General features: G+C 41.5%; 2 protein-coding genes across 2 annotated transcripts; both read left to right on the top strand.

The window, feature by feature from the left end:
* The first annotated feature begins 4,712 nt into the window (after nt 1–4,712).
* lman1 (lectin, mannose-binding, 1) lies at nt 4,713–13,550 on the top strand. Its single transcript, XM_070989600.1, has 13 exons — nt 4,713–4,957; nt 6,209–6,363; nt 7,004–7,111; nt 7,764–7,825; nt 8,179–8,278; nt 8,426–8,549; nt 8,764–8,822; nt 8,956–9,088; nt 9,298–9,485; nt 9,712–9,791; nt 12,682–12,844; nt 12,934–13,058; nt 13,150–13,550. Exons 1-13 carry the CDS (start codon nt 4,738–4,740, stop codon nt 13,184–13,186), a joined length of 1,554 nt encoding a protein of 517 aa, XP_070845701.1. The 5' UTR covers nt 4,713–4,737; the 3' UTR covers nt 13,187–13,550.
* Nucleotides 13,551–15,352: 1,802 nt separating this feature from the next.
* On the top strand, nt 15,353–21,702 carry cplx4a (complexin 4a). Its single transcript, XM_070989735.1, has 3 exons — nt 15,353–15,698; nt 18,080–18,167; nt 20,540–21,702. The coding sequence occupies exons 1-3, from the start codon at nt 15,535–15,537 to the stop codon at nt 20,765–20,767; spliced, it is 480 nt and encodes a 159-aa protein (XP_070845836.1). The 5' UTR covers nt 15,353–15,534; the 3' UTR covers nt 20,768–21,702.
* The last annotated feature ends 1,849 nt before the right edge of the window (nt 21,703–23,551 follow it).

Raw genomic sequence — 23,551 nt, forward strand, 5'->3', positions numbered from 1 at the left:
TCAGTGGAGATTATGATGAAAAAACACATTGTTGCCCTCCAACGTAATTACAAGACAGTGCAAATTCAATTCTAATGAGGCGAAAGGCACCCCCTTAACATACATCCCCTATTTCCCCCCTCTAAAAGGGCTTGCTCTTGTCGGAGCCTAAGTTTAAGGAAGTATTGAGAGTGAAGGAGACAATAATGAGAGATCGGCCTGGTCCTGAGTGCTTTATATGCTGCAAACAGGTAGAGAGGATGAATGAATGGCTCTCTTTCTGGGACTCCTGGGGGGCCTGTCTTCCCAGCACAACAACACTTGGCCCTGAGAAAAGGGTCCGCTGAGGAGCCTGGAGAGTGAAAGGACCTGTGCTGCAGTGGGTCGCACTCAATGGCCACAAGTTCTTCAATTATTACAAACTATGTTGTGCCGGCCCGGCCTGCACACATGTACACAAACACGAGCCCGCACACACCTCGGCGCACAAAAACACACAGCCCTCACCCTTCCACCTCTCCCTCTCATCGAGTTATCTTTACTCAGGCTTTGTCTCCTCTAATTGGAGCTGATGAGGGACTAATTGGTAGCTTTTTTACAACACCCAGTACTTAAGCAATGGCAAGCCGAGGGAGGCAGCATGAGCGGAGTTAATGAGAGGCTTTGCACAAATAAAAGCTTTAAAATGGGCCTGTTTCACAGAATGGGGAGAAAAGGAAAGTTGAGAATATCTTTTGTGTCCTCCACATCTTTCACTTATGTGCAGGTATCTGAAAAGAAGAGGGAGTGGTGGAGGGCGCACAGTGGTTGCCGAAACGTTGAGCACTTGTGTGCATAAAGGGATCTGTTCTGTATTGTTTGGGGCCCATCGTTTAGTGTGTCTGTTAATAATGAGTGAGGGCTGCTCTTCAAATGAATGTGGCAAAGTCCTTAGTGGACAATAAGTGCCCTCTCTTCCCCAGGACCACACTGGACCGTGTTGAAGCAATCTGAAATAAAGGTTTAGTCCTCCTGCATTGTTGAGGGTGAGTATGTGGCCTATGTGCGCAGAACCGAGCCAACAAATAATACAGCGGCGAAGCCCGTCTATGCAGCTCTGATGTGGAGCAATCGTTCTAGTTTGACGTTATCGCAAATCAAATAGTAAACTGTGTCTCCCGCCGGTTGCGTGTCCATCACATCGCAGTTTGAACTTAAGAATCACACTCCTCTGCTGGTCCTCTGGAGCCAGTTGGGGATTTGCATCATGGTGGCAAACTGAAGAGCACAGCGGGTTCAACCACAGGACATTTCCTCAGCATGCTGTCATCTCAGCAGACATTTTGTTCGTGTGTTAATGAACTGCTTTGTACTTTCCAGGTATGAAAAAACACAGTGAAGCAGCAGGCTTTATTTAACTAAGCCATGGTGTCACACCGGGAGGTGACAAGCCACTCTCCCTTTCCCCCTAATGTGACATGGGCAATGCAAACATCTTTAGATGGCCACATCCTCCAGGGACAAGTAGCCTCGTGCACAACAACTGTTATTTGTTTTATGTGATCAGGCCAATTCAGGATCTCCAAATACTGAAACGATGGACTACAACAGACAACGAGCTGAGGTGAGTAGAAAATGTTAAATATGAGATTTGTTGTGGTCAAATAAATATAAGAATTAATCAGATCAAACTACATGCAGTAAGGTGATCAAATGCAGGCCCAGCATATCAAAGCAGTATTACTTAAATATCAACAGTTCAGGCTCCGGATCAGCTTGCTGTTGCGTTGTACAGCATCGTATAATTCACTGGCCAAATATTTGTGCTGACTCATGCGATAGTCTATTCACACTCTCAGTGACCCATTAACATCCTACAGGTTCCCATTGTCCACCCCTAAATGGATCCATTAGCATTGCCATTGTTATTTAAATCCTACATTTCCTAACAAAGAGTGTGGTTTAACTCTCTAATGAGGACTTCCTCAGACAAAAGGACGGAGGCCTCTATTTTCTCTGCTGTCGAATTCCTCTGCCGACCTGTTAGAAGTTCTTAAAAGTTGCATTTATAATTTAATTTACTGCAGTTAGCATTTCTAGTGTGCGTTCTGATGCTGTTTTGCTGGAGGTTTTTAGTGGTGTGTTTTAAAACTTTCTTTTCCTAATATTCTCTCATTCTTAACTGCATCAGCTCACTCATGCACCACCCTAACTTTCCAAATAGCTACTTTTCAGAGCTGCACAGCCTAAAGCTGCTCTGGTGGAGGTGTTTGTGTAAATTTACTGCGTGCTTAAAATATTACGAAGAACCAGTTTGACAAGAAGCAGCAATTAGACATTGTTGTCATAGACTGGATTTTATTATGACACTTGACATTAACCCTTTCAACACAGAGAGGGAAACATGCTTAACATAGTTTTTCATTGTTCATCGGTGCAGCCTGTTATTCTGGTACAAGAAAGCCTGATGATTCATTCATTATAACGCACTGTGGATTCACTACATTCTCAGTCATGAAGGGCAAAGTAAAAGATCGTCGGAGTTCATATGTGCCTCTCGACTATATAAAAAATATCCCTTATATATGAAATGACCACAGCTTGAAACCTTATCAGTGTGAACCCGTACAGATCAGTTTTTGCCTTTTGCTGATCATTTGCCAGAATAGTCAAAATCCCTAGATTAGTGTTGCCACAATAGGCTGTTATGTTGCAGGGTTTGTTGGTGAACCCGTAATCACAGGCCCTCACAGTAAGTGATGCTGCACCTCAAGAAGCAATGGGAGGAAGCTGGTGAGAGTAAATAGAAAGCGAGTGGCACATAATTGTGTCATCTCCTGTTTCCCACTGAGGCTTTCAGACTGGAGTGAAAGCTCCTGCAGCCAGCACGGCTGTGTCAGCTAACCTTTCGCTGACCTTATGCAAGCTTACGAGCTGATCAAGAACAGAGGGAATACAGCGGCTGAAAGGACTAAAACCTCTGCGTGGAGTTTTGACATACCTGATATGTTTGCTGCTTGTTACACACATTTTTTGTAGACCAAGACTCTCCATAGACTTTGTTGGTGAACTCTGTGAAGAAAGTAATAGTATGTGTCAGAGGTCACACACCATAGCTTTCTTCACACGTTAAACTAACTTTGTTCTCATTTGCCCACTGAGATAGGATGAGAAATACAGATATTTAACTACAAAAACACATTTCAAATATGATTAAAGGAGCCACATTCACAGTAGATCCAGATCCAATCTGCGGGTGTGTAGGCATATGTATTAGCATTAGCAGTAGCTTAGTTTTGGTATTAGTAATACTGCTTGCATTAGTGTTAGTATTACTAATAGTATTACCATACCGTTAGTATTACTAACCTATGACTATCAGCACTAAGAGTTGTGTTAGTATTAGCATTAGGTCTACTTTTACCTTTAGCATAAGTGTTAGCACTGATAATTGTATTAGCATAGTATTAGTATTATGTTAACATTTGTCTTACCTGTATTAGAAGGCTATTACATTTGCCTTTGCTTTGGTATTAGCATAGCAAACTATTTGTGTTAGCATTAGCATTAGTACTACTGGTCCATTAGTATCAGCAGTAACAGCAGAATTAGCATTAATATTAGGATTAGTATGAGCATTAGCGTTACATCAGTACTACCATTAGTGGGCTATTAGTAGTCGTGTATTAGTGTCAGTATTTGTGCTTGTATTAGTATTATTAGTAGTGGGAGGTTGGGTGGGCATCTGGGATAGACAGAAAATACCCGTTACTTAGGCTACATGTTCTAATACACAAATATACTATACTGTACTATTAACATACAAAGTATTGGCTAAATGTATTTTGAAGTAGTTTATGTCTTTTGAAAACATGTTTTTGATATGTTCCTGTAGTTATTTGATTGAAAATAACTTTATTTATGCATGTGAGCACAAAATAAACTAAAATAATTAAAGTCTTAAAACTAGATTTTGACATATTGGGCCCCTCTACGCGCCGGCCCCACAGGACTAAGTCACAATGCGCAACCTGCTTTTGTTTGAACTGTCATAGTAAAACATCAACGGCTGCGTTCAAGAGCCCCAGCGAGTCCCATGACAGTGTCACAGTGAATCAGCACACACAACACCAGGACCCTGAAACTGAAACTCAAATATCAAGCAAAACTGCAGAAAAACCGCTATGCCTAGCCATCTTGACCATTAGCCAATCAATACAGTGCACTGCCACTTGCCCACCAATCACCACCTGCCCAGCTATCTCACCAATAAAACAATCAATCAATAGGCTTAATATTCTTGGAAACAACTTTTATTTTATTCTGCCTAAAAATCAACATCCAGAGATGGGTTCAAGCTTTGTGTCACATGTCTGTCTGGCAAAAATGAAAGCATATTTTTTTTCTCTCATGGCTGAGGGCCCATATATCATTTATGTCAGATAAGATTCAAAAAATAAGATTAAGATAAGATAAAATCCACAAAATCCAAACATGCACAATGCTAAAAACATAAACAAGGTCAGCGCTAAGGTCGCTTTTTTCTGAGCTGCATATATGTGGATATGTATGAAAAGTGGCATATAGCTATATTATATAATGTGTATTTTATTTATTTACTTGACAACGTGACTCGCGTACAGCAGGCCCCTCTTATCAACCTCAGCTGTAACAGAAAAGAGGACCAAAAAAACGTCCAATCAGAAAACGCCCTGTTGGCCCTACAGGCATCCCGTCATGCTCGTGGACTCAGCGCTACGTCAGCAGTGATACCGAAACATGGCGGTGTCCATAGCACAGCGCCGGGCTGCGAGCGCTCGTGTGTTGATATTAACTTTCCTCACAACGTTAATATTTCACCGCAGTGTCGCCGAAGTGACCGCAGGCGCCTCGACGTCTGAAGAGCCTCCTCACCGCCGGTTCGAGTACAAATACAGCTTCAAAGGACCGCACCTGTCTCAAACCGACGGCAGTATCCCGTTTTGGATCCACACTGGAAGTAAGTTTGCGTCCAGCTGTCAGCATCGCGGAGCCGCTGGTCGCCTGTTGTGTCTGAACTTGGCGTTAACGCTCGTGTCTGGAGACGAGGACAGCCGAGGTCGCTCGTGTTGTCGGTTCGTAACGGACCGCGTTTCCGTTCAGGATGTCGAGAAGTGACAGCCGTTTGCTTTGCCCATTCAGAACTGCGTAAGAGAATGTGTGTATTTAAGCACCCCGGCGTTACGTTAGAGGCGCAGTGCTGCTCAGACGTGTCCTAAAAAGAGCACGCTAAAGGCTGCAGTCTGTGCACACTCATGCAGCTGAGGTGTTGAACTTTCCTCTTGCCAAACTCGGGCCTCGGGAGTCTTGCATCACACACTGACCTGTCCAGCTGCTGACCTGAGCGCTCAATAAAAGCAGCATGACATTACACTGAAAATCGGCACTGATCTGGGCCTGCAACTATAGATTATGTTGATTAGCGATTGATCATTTAGTCCAGAAATTAAAAAACGTCCATCACAACTTCCCGGAGTCAGAGATGACATCTTAAAGTGTCTTTTGAGGATTTTTTTCCTTTCCTTTGTTAGAAAGAGGGCAGTATAGAGGTGACAGGGAACGCCTCTATAATGACAAGAAGCAAGCGGAGACGAGACTGTAGCTGGACTCTGTGGACGTTGTGATTACAGGGTCAGCGTAAACCTGTAGACTACCGGGACGCCCAAGTTGTTTGTTTAGTCTGACCAGCAGTCCAAAACCTAAAGTGCTGCAGTGTACTGTCACATAAGACAAAGAAAAGCAGCAGTATTGACTCGTTGATTACTCTGACCTGTGCACACAGACGATGTAAGACTCGATCGGGCCATTTTGAGAGAACAGATCAGGGCTTTTCTGCTGGTTTTGTTTCCCAGCACTCCAACACTTAAAGTTTTTCAAGTTACGATGATCTGAAACAGAGACGAGCAGCACGTTTCAGAGGGAGACGTGAACCATTAATCCATCTTTATGTAACGCTGAGTACACCTGGATAGTACAAATATATCTGAGGAAAATAATCAGGATTGTCTGAATCAGGCACTGAGGCAGGATAAAGATTAGATAATAGGCACACCCTGCCAATGATAACAAGACTACTAATTGGCGTGACATTTTCACATCAGCTCCATGTGAAACATATGTTACTGAACTGCGAATTATTTTCATGGAGGACATCGAACATGCTACTAAAACCCTGTTCACTCCCTCCCTCCATCTCTCCTCTCCATCCCAGATGCTATTCCCAGTGCAGACCAGGTGCGCATTACGCCCTCCCTCAGGAGTCAGAGGGGCACCGTGTGGACCAAAAACAGAGTCAGCTTTGAACACTGGGAGGCCGAGGTGACCTTCAGAGTCTCTGGAAGAGGCAGAATGGGTGCGGACGGTTTGGTAAGGAGGGCTGAAAACTTTGGTGTTGGTCACGGAGGCAGTGTGTTAAACTAAAGAGCTTATTTCTGGAGCTCTGATCGCAGCGGATATCAAAACAATATCCAGCCCTGATCTGCACAACCCTGCAGATTACACCCAAATGATATGCATCCTCATTACAAAGAATAAAGCAAACCTCAAACCAAACTTCCCTACATGTTGAGACGTAATGGTTATCTGTAGACACAGTGAGAACTCGCTTCTTAAGTCCTAAAACACTGAGCACGCGTTGCCTGTCAGACTTTCCACATCGCACACGGAGACAGACTGAAGGAAAGGTGCGCGTCCTGTTTCACGAGGCGCGTCAATGCCCACAGGGTTGAATGACAAGCATTTCCTCACCTGACGACGGTTGAACAGCATAAACACTGTCCTTTCTTAGCAGTGTTTAAGCACAATTACACACACTGAGCAGAGGAGATGATGTACTGATCACATGACTGGATGCTCCAGAAATGATTGGGCTGCAAGTAGTTTGAGGTTTTTCAGTGTACCCTTTATAATACTGTTTTTCTTTCATTGTATCACAGTGTGACGACTGCAGATCAGTACATAAAATACTTTATTAACTAATATTTGCACCTCATTTTCTCTGTCACAGGCTGTGTGGTTCACCGCCACACAAGGCCTCGACGGTCCAGTGTACGGCGCCGCCGACCAGTGGAATGGAGTCGGAGTCTTCTTTGACTCTTTTGACAATGACGGAAAGGTCGGTGTCACATTTCCAAGAATCATTTCACCTTGAACATCAATGACTGTGTATCTCAGAGAGAGTGGCTGAGCAGCTCTGGTCTGTCGGCGGTTTCGCCTCTGGGGACAACGGCTGATGTCTTGGGGCTTCTTTGGTGTAGCCACTGAATTGAGGCCAGGACTTCCTCTTCTCTGCGCCGGTCATTGTTTTCAGTTCGATTAGGAACTTGACATTCAAACTCGACAACACCTTGACATTTCGGCTAATGCAGACACCTGCATGCAACCAAAACCTGCTCAGACACGATTGATCAATATTACTCGAACCACAAACGGCCTACAAATGAAAACCAGAACCTCTCCGACACCAAAGCTTTGTCCCTCGCCTGCAGACTCTGCATTCATATCAGCATGTTGATGCTGGCTGGAGAGAATACAACCATGTTTATTATGTACGTTCATATAAATGTGGTTTGGATTGTAGATCTGTCTGTCGCTGCCATGCAAAACAAATCTTTCATGGCTCAGTTTCTATGTGAATATTACTTATTTGTGCTCAGGTACGGGGTGGATATTTTGGAATAAGATTACCTAAAAGCAAAGCCACCTCCGCTCTGCAGATGAATAAAAAGGATTAATGCAGCTTCCTTGTTTTCTCCCCTCCATTGCAGAAAAATAACCCGGCTATAATTGTTGTGGGAAACAATGGCAACCTTGTTTATGACCACCAGAAGTAAGTAAACACTTGTCTCTCTTTGCTCTGACGTCGTCACCAACTCAAATTTTAACAACTTAAAGAAGATTAGGAAATATGATTATATTTGCTTGGAAAGTAAATAATCCTCTATCTTTCCTAATCTCCCCCGGGCCAGTGAAAGCTTTAAATCACTTTTTCAGTGCCATTCCAGTTTGTCTTAGAGTTCACACTGTTTACTGCACCGCTAAACAAGTGTTTACAAAAACATGCATGTTATTCACTTATTTAATAAACTCCAATCACGCTCCGTTTCTCCCTGCTCATGTCTGCGTGGAGCGCAGTGCTGTCTACAGATGACTGATCAGATTCTGTGTGTTGTTTTGATCCAGTGACGGCAGCACACAGGCCCTCGGCACGTGTTTACGAGACTTCCGCAACAAACCGTATCCTGTCAGAGCCAAAATAACGTACTACAAGAAGACGCTGACGGTAGGAGAAGCCGTGAACACACACACGTCGAGCGCTAACTACGTTCTGCCTCATTAAACGCTGGCGCTTTTCGGCCATAATGTGCGACGGTCAGCGCGGTCGGTGGTGTTTTCTCTCGCTGCATCATTGCTCCGTCTTCCTCCTCAGGTGATGATCAACAACGGCTTCACTCCGGACAAAGAGGACTACGAGTTCTGCACCAAGGTGGACAACATGATCATTCCCAGCGAGGGCTTCTTTGGCATTTCAGCCGCCACGGGTGGTTTAGCAGGTTTGTGTTCTGTTCTCTGTGTTAAAAAGCTTTAAAGCGTCCTCTAACTAAAACGCTTCAGTCCCCGTGATCCAGACTCATCCAGAAATCAGGCTGGTGGTCAAAGCTGAGCTGAACTAAACGTGCCGCGGCCTGGCTGAGAGTGATGTCGGCATCTTTTTTAATATGTTTATTTCTGTTACTTTCTAACTTTCTCATTTCTTTCCTCCGTCAGATGACCACGACGTTTTGTCCTTCTTGCTCTTCAGACTCTCAGAGCCAGGCCAGCAGCCGGTAACTACATTTTCCACGATCCTGTGTGTGTGTGTGTGTGTGTGTGTGCTTCATACACGTGCACTGCGTAGCCTTAAGCACAGCCTCTATTGAGTTCACAGAGGGGTTTTTTTTTTTGTCTTTCCCATTGAAGCCCCCACCTGAATTTGAGATTCCTAAAGAAGAGAAGGACAAGTACCAGGAGGAATTTCAGAACTTCCAGCAAGAGCTCGACAAAAAGAAAGAGGAGTTTCAGAAGGAGCACCCGGACGTCCAAGGAGAGCCAAGTTAGTTTCTGAAAGCGGTTATGTAAAACACGTCGGACAAAAAAGAATCATGAACTTTATTATTTTACTCTATTATCTGAGCAAACCCAGTTTAAAGTTTATACTAAATATACTCAGAGATGTTCCCAAACATGACATTTGCAGCAGCTCATGAGAGCTTTGTAGCTTTGACTTGTTTTTAATTTGGATGTCTTTATGTCCGTCGTCAGTTGAGGATTTGTACGAGAGCGTGAACGACCGGGAGATCCGCCAGGTGTTTGAAGGCCAGAACCGGATCCACCTGGAGATCAAACAGCTGCACCGGCAGCTCGCTATGATCCTGGACGAGCAGCGGCGCTACGTTTCCGTCATCACCGATGAGGTCGCCAAGAAGGGGACGAACGCCGAGTCGGGACAGGTGAGCGCGTTGTTTGTTGACGTAAAGATGTTTTCACATCACCATCAGTGTCAACCTGCTCAAACACTGATTTCGCTTTCGAACCTTCTGTGTGCTCCTGCTGAGGTTAGCTGGTTTAATGACAGCTTATGGAAGCTAATAAACCTTCTTTTATGACTGCTTTATCATCAGGCATCAGCGCTGCAGTGTTTAACCTTCAGACCACTGTGTTGTCTTTCTCCTCCAGCTGGACACTGCCAGCCAACAACAGTTGGGCTCGCTCGTGGCCTCCCAGCAGGAGGTCCTCAAAAACCTCAACGATTTGAGGTAAGTAACAACGGTGTCGTTGTTGTTGCTCGGTCGGTCGGTCTTTAAAAACTAGCTGTTGTTTTCGCAACAAACATGAAGAGAGATTCGTGATACTCCAGAAAAACAAGGGAAATCCTGACACGGTAATCCCTCAAATCATATTTTAATCTCAGGATGTAGTGGCTGCAACATCACAGGTGTTTGCCAGCCTGATAATCCAGCTGCAGTAACAGCTCCCTCCACAGCCAGCGCACGCACGCACGCACGCACACACACACACACACACACACACACACACACACGCACGCTAAAAGCCTCAGCACTAAATGGGATAATCATCACGCTGCCTCGATCTCAGCTCTAAACCATTTTACTCATTTGTAGTGATGATATAAAAAAGCTTAATTACATTTCAGGAGTTGCACAATTCAGACCTGAAAAACAGCTTTTCCTTAAACTCAATCAGCGGTTTAAAGATTTTGAAGTCTGTCACGCCTGAGACGTGCAGCATGGAAGGTGTGGTAAGATCCAGCTGTGGTCTTCTTCTTTCATTTTAAAAATGTCTCCTCACCGCTCTCAGATGAAGGCCTGCACAGATTTTAAGATAATACAGCTTAAGAGATTTTATGATATTGTGCCTTCCACAGCAAAGACTCAAATAACGCTTTGATTTTGGTACTTACAGTAAGTCAGCCTGATTAGGAATGTAATGATATATAATAATGAATGCGAATGTAATTTTTCGATGTTTGGAGCTTGTGTTGAACATATTTGTGCTTTTGTATTGCTTTCCTAAGGTGCTTGTGGGATTAGCCATTGTGAGCACGCGATGGATTAAGAAAATGTCTTCTTCTGGAGGGATTTAAATGTTGTTTCTCAGTTTCAGCGATGATTAAGTTATGAATTAACCAACTTGACTTCTCATTTCTACCAACTCTTCTGACGTGTGTGTTTAGCTGTTAAACATCGAGAAAAGTCTTGCTTACTTCCAATAAATAGTGTTTATCTATATGTTCGTTCTCAGTCTCGGCGTATTTGTCCTGCAGCCGCGGTTTGATTGTGCGTCTTAATTTCAACGCACCATCTGCATTAAGAATTAATCAGAATCACAAGATATTAAAGATTTTATTTTATGTAACATTAATCTCTTGTATCATAAAAGAACCAAGCTGTTTCTATGCCCTAAATCCAACAGGACATTCATCCTCAGATGACTTTGCATACATGATTTTCTTTATTATAACGCTGACCCGTAACTCAGAGACCCAGACTCTCTCTCTCTCTCTCTCTCTCAGAAAAGGTCGTATAAGTGAGTCCAAATTTAAGGTGGCACATTATCCAAGTGGCAGTTTCAAGATAAGGTGGTGCACAGGAGTAAGCTGATTGACGGTAAATAAGTTCAGACCCTGGCAAAAGGCTGCAGCTGCTCCCTCTAATGTGCTAATGTGCGGCTGATCTGTATTACTTTGTAGATTAAGTGCTCAGTTTATTCTGACCCGTCGTTTACACACACGGTTTATGATCGGACTTCATCTCAGTCATCTCAGTTCTGCTCATAAATGGGTCACTTGTAGCAGATGAAGATTAGATGTAGGCTTTAATAAATGCTCACTTACTTTCTCAAGGGAGATCCCCCCCACCCCCCACCCCGTCTCTGTGAAACAAATTAGATTTTGTTTTTATGTCATCTCTGTCCATCCTTTCAGGCCTCGGCCATGTGGCCGAGCAAGAAAAGGCCACATCTTAGCACCATTTTGTCCTTATCAGATTAGTCGTCTTTAAATACATCTGTCATACGCAGGCAAAACACGGTTTACCTCCAATTGATGTCTTGCCACTGTCCCCCCCGTCAGGGCCTTCCTACTTACGCTGCTGGAATTCCTTTCATTTGTCGTGACTTTTTTTTTCCTTTCTAATCGTCTTAGATGTGTTTAAGATGATAAGGGAAACTTATTGCTTTCTCTCTGTGAGTCATCAACTTTAAGAAATTGCATTTTGTTGGGAAATATGATCCAGGCTTTGGGCGTCTTCATTCTCTTCTGAGGATGATCTAAACTGTTTTTTAGTGATGAAATTGAAAGAGAAGATGCAGATTTGACATTTTATTACTGCTGAGCCAGGACTGGTTTTGGATTGTGTATTTCGATGTCTTTCTGAAGGAGAGATGTATTAAAGTTCCTGCAGTGAAACTGTCATGCTTAGAGGTGTTTGTACAGATCAAACCAATGACAAATAACGTGTTAATTACTGAGCTGAAGAGGTGCTGATGGGACTTTCCTTTGGACTGAGCCAGGCTAGCTATCCCCTCTGATTCCAGTCATTATGCTAAGCTAAGCTAACTGGCTGTGCCTTGTAGAAAGTGACTTGTTGCATGAAAGTTTAATATTGTGGCAAATTAAAGACTAAATCCAATCTCAGGTTAGAACCACTGCTGTAAATGCACTAAAACAAGACAGAAGTACAGATAGACTCCAGACTCCAGATAACGCTCCTCTTGTGCTCCGTTTCTTAACCTCCTGTATTTGTAATCTGTTGTAAGAACATGTTTTTATAAGGGATTAATTTGGCAATCATGACCTCTTTTATCAGATGGTAATTTTCTGTTTTTCAAACTTTGAGAATATGTAGCCTCCAGTGAATAGAGATTAAAAGATTAATTTGGGACAATTTGTCGGACTGTAAATAAACGATAGCACGCAGCATATTTACTGCACATCATGTTTCCCAACATGAATTCACTCAACACATATATCCGATTGTGAAAAGGAAGTATTTTGAGTGTATTGCTGGGGTATTTATTTAGCATTAAACACTGTTGCACTGAAGATTATGTATTTCAGTCCTCTGGGGAAGCGTTTTTTCCACCCTGTAAAGCGTCACTGAGTGTTTATCCTCTTCGTGGCTGCAGAAACTCCTTCTACGACTCCCTGAAGCAGATCGGCTCGGCCCAGCACCAGGGTAATGCCGTCGGTATGGGATCATACGAGACCATTCAGCACTTCAACGACATCAAGGAGCACCTGCACACGGTCAAACGAGACGTGGAGCACCTGGTGCAGCGTAACGCTCAGGTACGGATCAGAGGCTGGGATCTCACATAGAGCGGTTTCTAAACCAGATTCAGCTGACTGAACTGTCCTCTGTCCGTTTTCACGCACAGAATCCTGCAGAGAAGGTGATGAAGTGTCCCGAGGTGCCTCCCATGCCTTCCTGCTTATCCACCGTTCATTTTGTAATCTTCATCGTCATCCAGTCAGTCCTGTTCTTCTGCTACGTCATGTACAAGTAAGACGCCGTCGTTTTCACGCAGCTGTTCGTTTGTGTGCCGTGGGTTTAAACGACTCTAATGCTTTGAACCTCTTTTTTTCTCCTGCAGGAGTCATCAAGAAGCAGCAGCAAAGAAGTTCTTTTGATGAAATTCGCTTCCGAAGTGAAAGTGTGTAAATGAGGGAATGTCAGTTTTGATAATTTGTCTTTGTTTGATTATTTTCAGATTGTAAGTTATTGTGCTTGAAAAAAATTGGTTTTGTTGGAAGTTTGTTTTAATTGAGATGCAGATTTTTGATTTGAACAGGAAATTGTTGCGTGCGAATGCTAGCGTGAGACTTTTCAACATGATGTAACATGTTCTTTACAGTATTTTCGGTCGGTCAGATTCTTCGATTTTGTTTTCAGAAGTTGAAATTTGCCACTGTCCCATTCCACGAAGCTGAACTGACAACGACAACAACAAAAAAAACCCTGTGTTTTGAAATGTGCAATTTTGTATGAGAAAACGCTGAACTGTTGGTGATGAGAACTCAGAGCAGACGTCTGCCTCCGTTTATCTGTTCTGATTCAGTCAAACGTCGGAATCTGACAAATCCTCCACCTGAACAATTTACATAAACAGACCACACAAATGACTCTGGTGTTTTTTATCATGTGAGATGTTCTGCTCTTCTCTCAGGATTACTTTAGGTGAGCAGCTGCAGGACGTAGATTTGTAGCATTGATTTCGAATTCACACAAAAGGCTAATTGCACCAACGAAGAAGAGCAGCGAGTTTAATGGAATATGTGTCTTCAGTGGTGACTTAAACATCATAATGTCTAATACTCCCAGCAATTACAGGTTAGGGTCCTTAATGGGAGGACTTTAACACCCCCTACTTAACATTTCAAAGCAGTATACACCTAATAAATAATATAATGCTATGTGGTGGTGAGCAAATATAGAGACATTTATAAGCTCTTATTATTTTACTCCACATTTTAAGTATTTATTTCTGTGTTTTGTCATCTCATAACTGTTGCATAAACAGCTGGCACAGTGCTGTGTAAAGTAGCTGTACAATTACACATGAACAAATCCTTACAGGTGTCTTATAGCTGTAAACAGATGCATTAAGAAACACTTAAATTATCCTTATATATGCTGAAAACGACATGGTATAGTTGTAATGTATTATAAACCACTTTAAACAAGACCAAAAGTCAGCAATGCTAACAGCTCTGTGAGGCTGTACTTGAGCTAAATGCTAACCTGCTAATGTTTAGCAGGTAAAATGTTTAATATTTTAACCATCTTACATGATCTTAAAGTTAGCGTGCTAACTTTAGCTAATTAGCAGTAAATACAAAGCGCAGCCGAGATAGCCAAACTAATTTGATGATAATCATATATTTACAAAAATCAAGGTGAGGTCAAACATTTAATATATCGTCTTTGTACTGTTTTCATTGAGTATTGTCAGAAAGGATTAACAAATTATCACTCTGCTTTATTTCCCATCTGTAAATCCTTATTAAGTTTTGATTTTCTACACATGATTAAGCATCAGCAGTCAGGTCATTAATGCCCATGAATGGAGGAGTTTCCCTTGATTTAAACCTATTTGCACATCATGGTTTTGTTTAAAACGTGTTGCTGGCATCAAATTCAGAATTATCAAACATTTCTTTGGACCGTTTTCAATCGAGTGTATGTAAAAAAGGATTATCAAATTATCAAATCGAACATAACTAAAGATAACGCTAAACAATATTTGGCTGCAGATGAGCATGAGAGCAACATGGGGGTAATCTACAAGTCCTCCACCAAGCTCGCAGATAGTGATCTAGTGATGGGGTGAAATGAAACGAGACCCGCCTCCTCCCCACCTCTCATCCTCTGTCAATCATCGTCCCTCTAGACAATAGCACGGCATGAACGAGGGCTCCACTGGGGGATAAACAAGACTCTAATCCCGCTCCTCTCTCTCTCTACTCTGCTTGGTCTCAGCAGTATAAGCTGCACACGGGCCGGCCCGTACTTAACTAATATGATTAAGCGCCAGTGGGCGGACGCAGCATATGTGAGGTCCCAAACTGAGGACACCCGTCTCCAAAACCATTTCTATGATGAGTTCTACCTTGTTCTTCCAAAGAATGCATCAAAGTGTCAAAATCAATAAAGAGGAACATCTACAAAGGTCTGCATGATTTAAAAATAGAGAGAAAACAGGCCATCTGCCTCTTAGCATAGTGGACCAGGGAGGATTAAATCCAGATTATGGCCGAGGCAAAATGTTGTGTGTGCGCGTGTGTGAGTGTGTGTGTATGTGTCTGTTGCTTGTCGTCAGTGTGTCCTTGGCTCCATAGTCAAGCAGCAGGTTAGCTAGAGAGCTACTACTGGATTTGACAGCTATAGGAAGGCGAAGCGGGCGTAACGGGAGCAGCATCCTTCTCAACCTCCAAAAAATCTTCTCATCCTCGCAGATTAAACAGCCACACAACTCAAGATGGCTTTCTTGATCAAGAGCATGATTGGGAACCCCCTGTCAGGAATGGGTCTTGGTGGCGGAGGTGACAAAGAAGAGGAGGCCACCCCCTCAGATCCAGCCAAAGCAGCAGGGATGACACGGGAGGAGTATGAAGAGTACCAAAAACAGTTGGTGGAGGAGAAGTAAGTAGCAGCACAGACAGTTCCCCGCTTTGTTTTGATGCCACTGGCCCATGGAAAAACAGTATGGCTGCAGAATGTGCAAACTGACCTTGACAAGCCTTTTTCTCCTGCACTACAACCCTTCACGGTTTACTCTTCCCCTCTTCTGCACTACACATAATTGTATTTTTAAGCCTAACTTCATGTAAACACTCATGTACTCCTGATTTTCATGCTCTTACAATGAGCGAGCTGTGTTCTGGAGAGATGCATCTGTTGCTGAAGGTCACAGCAGAGCTTCCACCATTATTGATCAAGTTTTTCCTGAATTTTCGACATAATAACTCACTGAGGCTGAGGGTCCTGCTGGCCCTGGATCAATAATCTCTCATAATCTGTCATCTGTTTCTGCACGAGGAGCATTAATGTGCAACATTTTTAGAGACTTTCAGGCTCTGAAAACAGCTGAGTGGTTTTATGCAGGTCGAAAATGAGGATTTAAGGACAGTAAATGGAACATTTAAGATGAAACACTAAAAATAAAATGGTTGAGGAGGAAGTGTGGTGGTGCAGTCCTGCTATATTATTTCTATTTTATTTGGGTCACTGTTTGAGGTAGCTGTTGTGAGAGATTCCACATCAAAGGACAGTTTTCTACAATTCAGACAATTGTTTTTCTAAAGCATTTTACGGTCACTCTTCTTTTATTTTCTCTGGATTATCTCAATTTGTTTCTGATAGACCGTTAATCTCTACAGTAATATAAGAAGCACATAGCTTGGTGTTGTCCACCGATGCATTCATGTCAGTTTGTCCCGTATTAACTGTCAGTTCCTGCATTTTTATAAATCTACACACAGCAACAGTGCGATTAATCCATCTTAAATTCCATTTTGAACAAATTGTGTGAATTTTGAACGTTTCTTTCAGAAATTGATAAATCTGGAATTTGAGATTTTTGTGATTCAGAGTAGATTTTGCAGCATCAAGCAGATCCAGTCAGCCTGTGTTACATAACAAGATTAATCCAGCCTCTCCACTCTGCATTTGGGGATGACTGTTTCAAAAACATGGCATAAAATGACGACATTCTCCACAGTAGTAGATTTCTAGTAACACAATCAGAACTACAGCGACAAATCCTGATCCACACAAACGCTTGGTGGGAATTAAAAAGACAGAACATCTTACAAATCACACATATCTGCATAATCTGTCCAGCCACAACAACCATTTTAATAAATGTATAGTTTGCTGATGGTTTGTCAGACACCTCGCTGTGTTGTTGTTTCACTACAGCTGCAGCGTCTTGGCTTGATTGCAAATCTGCTTGACTCAGTCTGGCCTAATAATCCCATCTTTAATTGGCTGAGGGAAAGTACGTGAGTCTCGCCTCGAAAATGCAGGAATACGCAGGGTCTCACCAAGTGCAGGCTACTGGAAGATCACAGACACTTCCATAAGATAAGATAAGATAAGATAAGATGAAACTTAACTGGAAATTGACTTGTTGCAGACAGCAAGGATAAAAAGGAGGGGTAAAAATAGACAATGAAAAGGTAGCAAAATAAAAGCAGCTATATATACGTACATTATATACAAAGAGAGTACATACAGTGTCATATATGGATAATAAAAAACACCATATTTTTCAACTATTGCACAGTATATATAAGACATGTGCACAGATGCAATGCATAAGCTAAAAAGTTGAATCCCTGATAAAAAGAAAATGTTGATTTATTATTTTCTGATGGTTTAAGGTGTTGCTAACACTAAAATCTGATTTAATATGTAACTCAGAATGAATGTAAAGGACATGAACCAACACTGGAGTCACGTAAAGTAGCATTATTACATTACCAAAGCAAGTCTTGCAGAAATTTTCTGCAAATATGGCCCTATTAAAATCAAAATATTACATCAATATTAAACTACACTTAAAATCTGACTCATCTAACTCATGCATAAAACTTTTAAAATAGAAGTCTATGGAAGGTTAACAGCAGTCCATCTTGAATGAAGATGCATTTATTGTAACAAAACCATTACTTCTAAATAATCCTGACACCTCATTGGTTAAACTGACTCTTTTTGAGCGACGTGATTTCCGGCTTCACTGATGTTCAGGTGAGCTGGAGGATGCTGTGTTGAGTTGAACTGCCTCTCTGTTGTTTATCACACTGGGCTGATGTGTCTGTAATGGATTAAGATGCAGTGAAAGCAAAACAAAGGGGGGGGGGGGGCGCGAACAAGAGCTCAAACACAAACGTGAGGTCATGAAATTGCACCTTGCTGGTATTTTCTTGAGAGATTAAAAGAAATAGTGCTTTTCCTGTAACCACCCTGGGACCAGCAACACAGATTACTGTGCCAACAATGTTTTATTGTTTCTCTTTCAGGATGGAGAGAGATGCAGATTTCTTACACAAGAAGGCAGAGAGGGCAACACTCAGGGTGTGCCTGAGAGAAAAATACAGGCTGCCAAAGGTAAACCTTTAGATCCCGACTGTTTAAATACTAAAAAACACAGAGGCATCATGGTTGTGTTATAACACTTAAACCCCTATTTAGCACATGTAAGCATTATATACATATTTGTTGAACATTTGTAGGTCTAATGAATGTACAGTATTAGGAACCATTATAACTTGTCCTATGAAGGCTTTTTTTTTTTTTTTTTTTTTTTACATTATTACAACTGTGTTTTACTATATTGTCATGAATATTATACAGTTTATGCATCAGCCTCCGTTTATTGATGCAGACAGGAGTTAGAGTTGTTGTTAAATGTTTATATACCTACTTATAAATGCTAAGTGGGGGGGGGGGGGGGTGTTAAAGCAGTTTTGTCATCAGATCACATACTCTGAACTGCTAATCATGATAGGCAGTCCCTCTTAAATGGCTTCAAAGTGTCCTGCCTGTGCAGGTAGAGCAACAAATGGCTGCTTCACGGTTCAGGTTATCTTTATCTCACAGCAGCACTTGGCAGCTGCAGCACGGACGACAGGAGGTGGAAGCCATGCCAGTAGATTAGCGAGAAAGACGTTCAACCAACGTCCCGGAGACGTTAGCCTGCAGCATGTGTCCCATATTGCACCTTGAGTCTTACAAAGCCAAATGCCACTGAGCAGGTGTCCCAGGCTCATTAGGGAGAACCGGGCAGTGAGAACAGGCTCTGAGAGAGAAGAGCGTCTACTTTAGTGGATGTAAACCGAGCGACTGCGCAATTTTAAAGGACTGTTAAAGAAAAATAAGCTGTAATGGAGGGAGCACAAAAGGTATGTTGGGATTTCATTTAAGCCGTTTGAACATAAACTCCAGAGAGTCATCTAATCCTATGAATGCAGCTAGAGGTGGAAACTTGTGATGAACTTTGTGCTTTATGACAAAAGAGCAAAATCAATTTCTAATACAGCTTTTCTAATACTATGATTTTTATTCACCTGAATGCTGCGATGACCTTGGCTGCTGCTTGGAGGCGTCTCTAAAAGTCTCACGCAACAGACACGCTATTGTTCAGCTTTCTGCTTGAAACAATGGCAATATTTCCTTTCACTGTTATTCTTTTAAATTGAACCTAGACATATACAGTACGACGAGGACAATGGCAAGAGGCTATGCATATAAATGTCATTATTTTCCACAGACGATGTTTACATTGCATGCCCACTTGAAAAAGGACACAACAATGAAATGATGTGTCTTTATTAGCACTGAAATGTGCATTTTAAATGGATTTCCAGCAACAATAAAGCCCCCAAAGGCATCCTGTTCTGTTATTTTCCTTTAATTGGTAGGAGGTTTACAACACATGTACATCCTATCATGTGTGAGTTAGGAAAAATATATATTTTTTCTAACGGTGTCAGTATGAGTAAAAACAGGTTGCTGCTGTCAGTCTAATGGAATTAGATTCTCGTGCAAGGTTATAGAAGATATCTTTAGACTATCGTTGGGATTCAAAGAGGAAAGGCTAAGGCGGGGCTGAGATAATCCCACAGATTGACGTTTAAAGTACTCACAGTAGTACCTATTGCACGACTATTCCAGATATTCGGTGATTAGATTGGCTTTGCTGGCAAGGCTTGAATTGAGCATGCATAAATATGTGAGGAGGGACGGAGAGCGAAGTCAAACTCGAGCCTACTTTACAGAAATGAAATGTAGAAATCTCAGACAGCAGAATATCCTCGAGTGCAGCTACTTGAATGTGGATTAACACAAATCCTCGACTTCATCTATTTGTTTGTTTCCTAGTTGAGATGATTGTTTGCTCAGACTTTGATTTCAAACCCAGACAAAAGCTTTTAATGTGTCACATTAGAAATTAAGTCAAATCGAGGAGGATAATGTAATTAATCACAAAGCAGTCAAGACATTAGGTTGGAGTATAGTTCAATTTAGTGAGATGTCCTCTGATAAACCAGTCGATAACATGCGATGTTTGCCAGATCTGCCTGCTGCAGCGGGATGATGAAGTGTATGTTGTGGAAATCAGGCAGGGAGACAGTATGTTAATCCTGTAAAAAAGCCTTTAAGTCAGCTGTGAGGTTGTTTACTTCTGCAGATGATAATTCAAATCCAAAAATATACAGTGTTTGCTATAATCGGGGGGAAACGTTGATGTACTGTATAAAACCCTAGAGTGACACTGGGGAGATTTTTTTTTTTTTTAAATCTAAGAAAGTCTTGATTTAACCACCTTATACAACCCTCTGAAAAGAAACTTAAGTGATTTTTCATCCAAATTAAGGCCCTTTTTGTACTTTGTATGTGATAACTAAACTTAAAATCATCTGGCGCCACATGTTTCCGCATTCTTACCGTGATTTCTGCCCCGATGTTGTCGTCTGCAGAGCGAGCAGGACGAGAACATGATCGAGATGGCCGGGGACGACGTGGACGTTCCCGAGGAGCTGCTCAAGATGGTGGACGAGGACGCCACAGAGGAGGAGGGCAAGGACTCCATCATGGGCCAGTTTCAAAACTTGCAGAACATGGACATGGACCAGCTGAAGGAGAAGGCCTCGGCCACCGTCACCGAGCTGAAGAGCAAAGCAGAGGAGAAGTGCTCCGTCATGTGAAAGGCCAGAGGGGTCGTCTGCGTTTGAGTAAGAGGAAGAAGAAGAGGAAGGAGACCCCAACACTTTCTGGGAATCTGCAGAGTCAGCAGTGTTAATAAGTCTGTAGCATTATGTACACTGTGACCTGCCTGCAGAGTATTCACTTTGATTATAAGCACTAAAAAGACAAAGTTTTATTATCACTGCAACAACTTATCATTGCAATAAACTAAAAATACTTTCATTTAAGACCAGGGTGCCCTATCTCTGTCCCGCCTGACCATTTTCTTCAAATTAATTATGTAGAAAAGTGATTTTCCCAGCCAAGCATTGCTTTTGACAGTCACAGGCCACGATGCATTTCAAAATGATGATTCTTTGTGATATAATGTCCACTTTATTCTCTGTTTGTTGTGAAATGAGACAGCTAAGTCTCTAAAAGTGTGATTCTCAGTCAAATAAATAACAATACACCGAGACTAAACGTATTTAAGTTTAAAATCAATCCTGTCTGAGTGTTTCAACTTTCCTTTTGGTTTGCTGGTTATTCTAGATTTTTTTTCTATGTGTTTGAATTGATTCTGAGATTTAGTTTCTTCTTTCTTTCGCTGTTATGACATAAGTCTCGACATGTTGATTTACTTTGAATTTGTCCACGTACACATCATAATCACAATAAAACGGTTGAGCCTGAAACATATGCAGAGCCATTTGCAGATTTGCACAAATCATAAGTGTAAAATACTGAATGATTTATTCCATACAAATAAAACAAATGTACATAAACACTGACGACATATATGGAGGTACTTCAAACTGAGTAAACAAATGTATTGTTCAAATAAAGATGTATATTGAATACATGAAATATGTCTGCGTGTTTGTGAAGATAGGTGCAATAAAACAGATTATTCATTATTAAAACCGTCATATGCAAAATTCATCTCTTTACTAAGCTCCATGTGTAAGTCCATTATCATTAATTTATACGATCAAGGATCCTGATTTCCTTGTTTGCTTGTAAAATATATCAAATTTCCCGGGTTCAAATCCTCAGTGGCTTTTAAAATGGTTTGATATTCTGTTGTACGACCGCTGAACATTTAAGATTAACTACAATTAATCCCATCTACCTGAATCAGGGCTAAGACAGTGAATAAAGAAAAAGGTCTTAATTTAATTGGGCATTATCCAAACACTTGTTAGGGATGATTAGGCTGAACGGGGGGGGGGGGGGGGGAACCCTCAACATTTAGAGTTTCACATGAACCCAATTTTAAACGGCTGTGGATTTATAAAGTCTGGAGATTACCATCTAATAGGATCAGCAGAGCCAAGGTTGTCAGCCTGTGCCCCCGCTCTCTCTCTTTATCTCCCTCACTCTCCAGATGAGAATACAACAGGACAGACTGTGATGGCTAACCAGCTGAAAGAGTTCACTTAGAATAACGGTTAACTGGTTGAAACAATTAGCTAAAAGTTATGTACAAACTGTTGAAAGTTAGCAAAAAGCAATCAACAAATGGTTGAAATACTTAGCTAGTAATAAATGAACCGGTTTGTTTGTTTGTTTGTTTGCTTTTATTAATTTCTCATTAGTAATAGACAAACCAGTGATTAGCCAAAACAGTTGAAATGGTAAGCTAAAAGTAATGGACAGTTAGCTAAAAGCAATGGACAGTTAGCTAAAAGTAATGGACAGTTAGCTAAAAGTAATGGACAAACTATAGAAATAGTTAAGTAATAGACAAACAGGAAAGCTAGCCAAAATAACTGAATAAACAATTGAAATAGGCCTGCTTAGCTAAAAGTATTCCAACAAACAATTGAAAAGTAATGGACAGTTAGCTAAAAAATAATGGATAAACAGTTGAAATATTAACCAAAAGTCAAGGACAAACAGTTGAAATAGGCCAAGTTATTTAAGAGTATTTGGATAAACAGTTGAAAAAGTTAGCTAAAAGCAATGGACAAATGGTTGAAATACTTAGCTAAAGTCATTTGGCTCGTACGTATGTGTGTTTTGGGGCGTATGGTTTGGGTTTTTGCCACAAAGTGTGAAGTAGCTTTAGACATTTTGGGAAATAAACTTATCTGAGTTAAATGAGGAGATTATTAACAGTCTCATCCAATATCTGTATGTTAAATATGAAGCCAGGAGACTGCTAGCTTAGCTTCACACAGAGGCCAGGCTAGCTGTTTCCCTCAGTTTACTGTGTTTATGCTAAGCTAAGCTAACCAGCTGCTGGCTGTAGCTTCACATTTACTGCATGTATGAGAATGGCATCAATCTCCTTATCTAACTCTTGGCAAAGCAATAAGCAAAGACCCCAATTTTAACTAATCATTTAAAATTTCAGTCTGCCATTTAGATTTAGATGATCATAGTGGACAAAAGTGGCCAATGCTATGATTTCTCTCAGATTTGGAAAAGTATTAAGTTTGTGCTGACATCATTTTATTACATGTACTTTTTAAAAAGTTTAAGAAACCTGCAGGATACTTTCTGTCTATGCCATCTCTTCGCTGGTATTGTGGTATTGTAAACATTGGCCGTCATTATACTGATGCAAAAGCTTCATTCAGCCTGTGTGCGTGCAACTTTCAAGGCTAACTAAGAGTATCGAGCCAATGAGAAAGAAACACAGCATTCAGCTTTTTTCCACAGGTCAAAACACCACTGACATTTCAACAATAAAACAGGTTCAAAATCAATTAAACTTTTCTAAAAGCCTAAGAACTTATCATCATGCTCTGTGGGCCATGTGTGCCATAAAACATTGGCAGACTCTTCGAGTGCAAACA

Source organism: Chaetodon trifascialis, chromosome 20, assembly GCF_039877785.1.
Source record: "Chaetodon trifascialis isolate fChaTrf1 chromosome 20, fChaTrf1.hap1, whole genome shotgun sequence".
Classification (NCBI taxonomy): Eukaryota; Metazoa; Chordata; class Actinopteri; order Chaetodontiformes; family Chaetodontidae; genus Chaetodon; species Chaetodon trifascialis.

What these genes read in the sequence shown, in the direction of transcription:
- cplx4a (XM_070989735.1), top strand. Translation starts at nt 15,535, where the DNA reads ATGGCTTTCTTGATCAAGAGCATGATTGGGAACCCCCTGTCAGGAATG. An exon ending in AAACAGTTGGTGGAGGAGAA is followed by an intron (nt 15,699 to 18,079) that starts GTAAGTAGCAGC and finishes TTTCTCTTTCAG; the next exon opens with GATGGAGAGAGATGCAGATT. An exon ending in AAAAATACAGGCTGCCAAAG is followed by an intron (nt 18,168 to 20,539) that starts GTAAACCTTTAG and finishes TGTCGTCTGCAG; the next exon opens with AGCGAGCAGGACGAGAACAT.
- lman1 (XM_070989600.1), top strand. Translation starts at nt 4,738, where the DNA reads ATGGCGGTGTCCATAGCACAGCGCCGGGCTGCGAGCGCTCGTGTGTTG. An exon ending in CTTTTGACAATGACGGAAAG is followed by an intron (nt 7,112 to 7,763) that starts GTCGGTGTCACA and finishes CCTCCATTGCAG; the next exon opens with AAAAATAACCCGGCTATAAT. An exon ending in CTTGTTTATGACCACCAGAA is followed by an intron (nt 7,826 to 8,178) that starts GTAAGTAAACAC and finishes GTTTTGATCCAG; the next exon opens with TGACGGCAGCACACAGGCCC.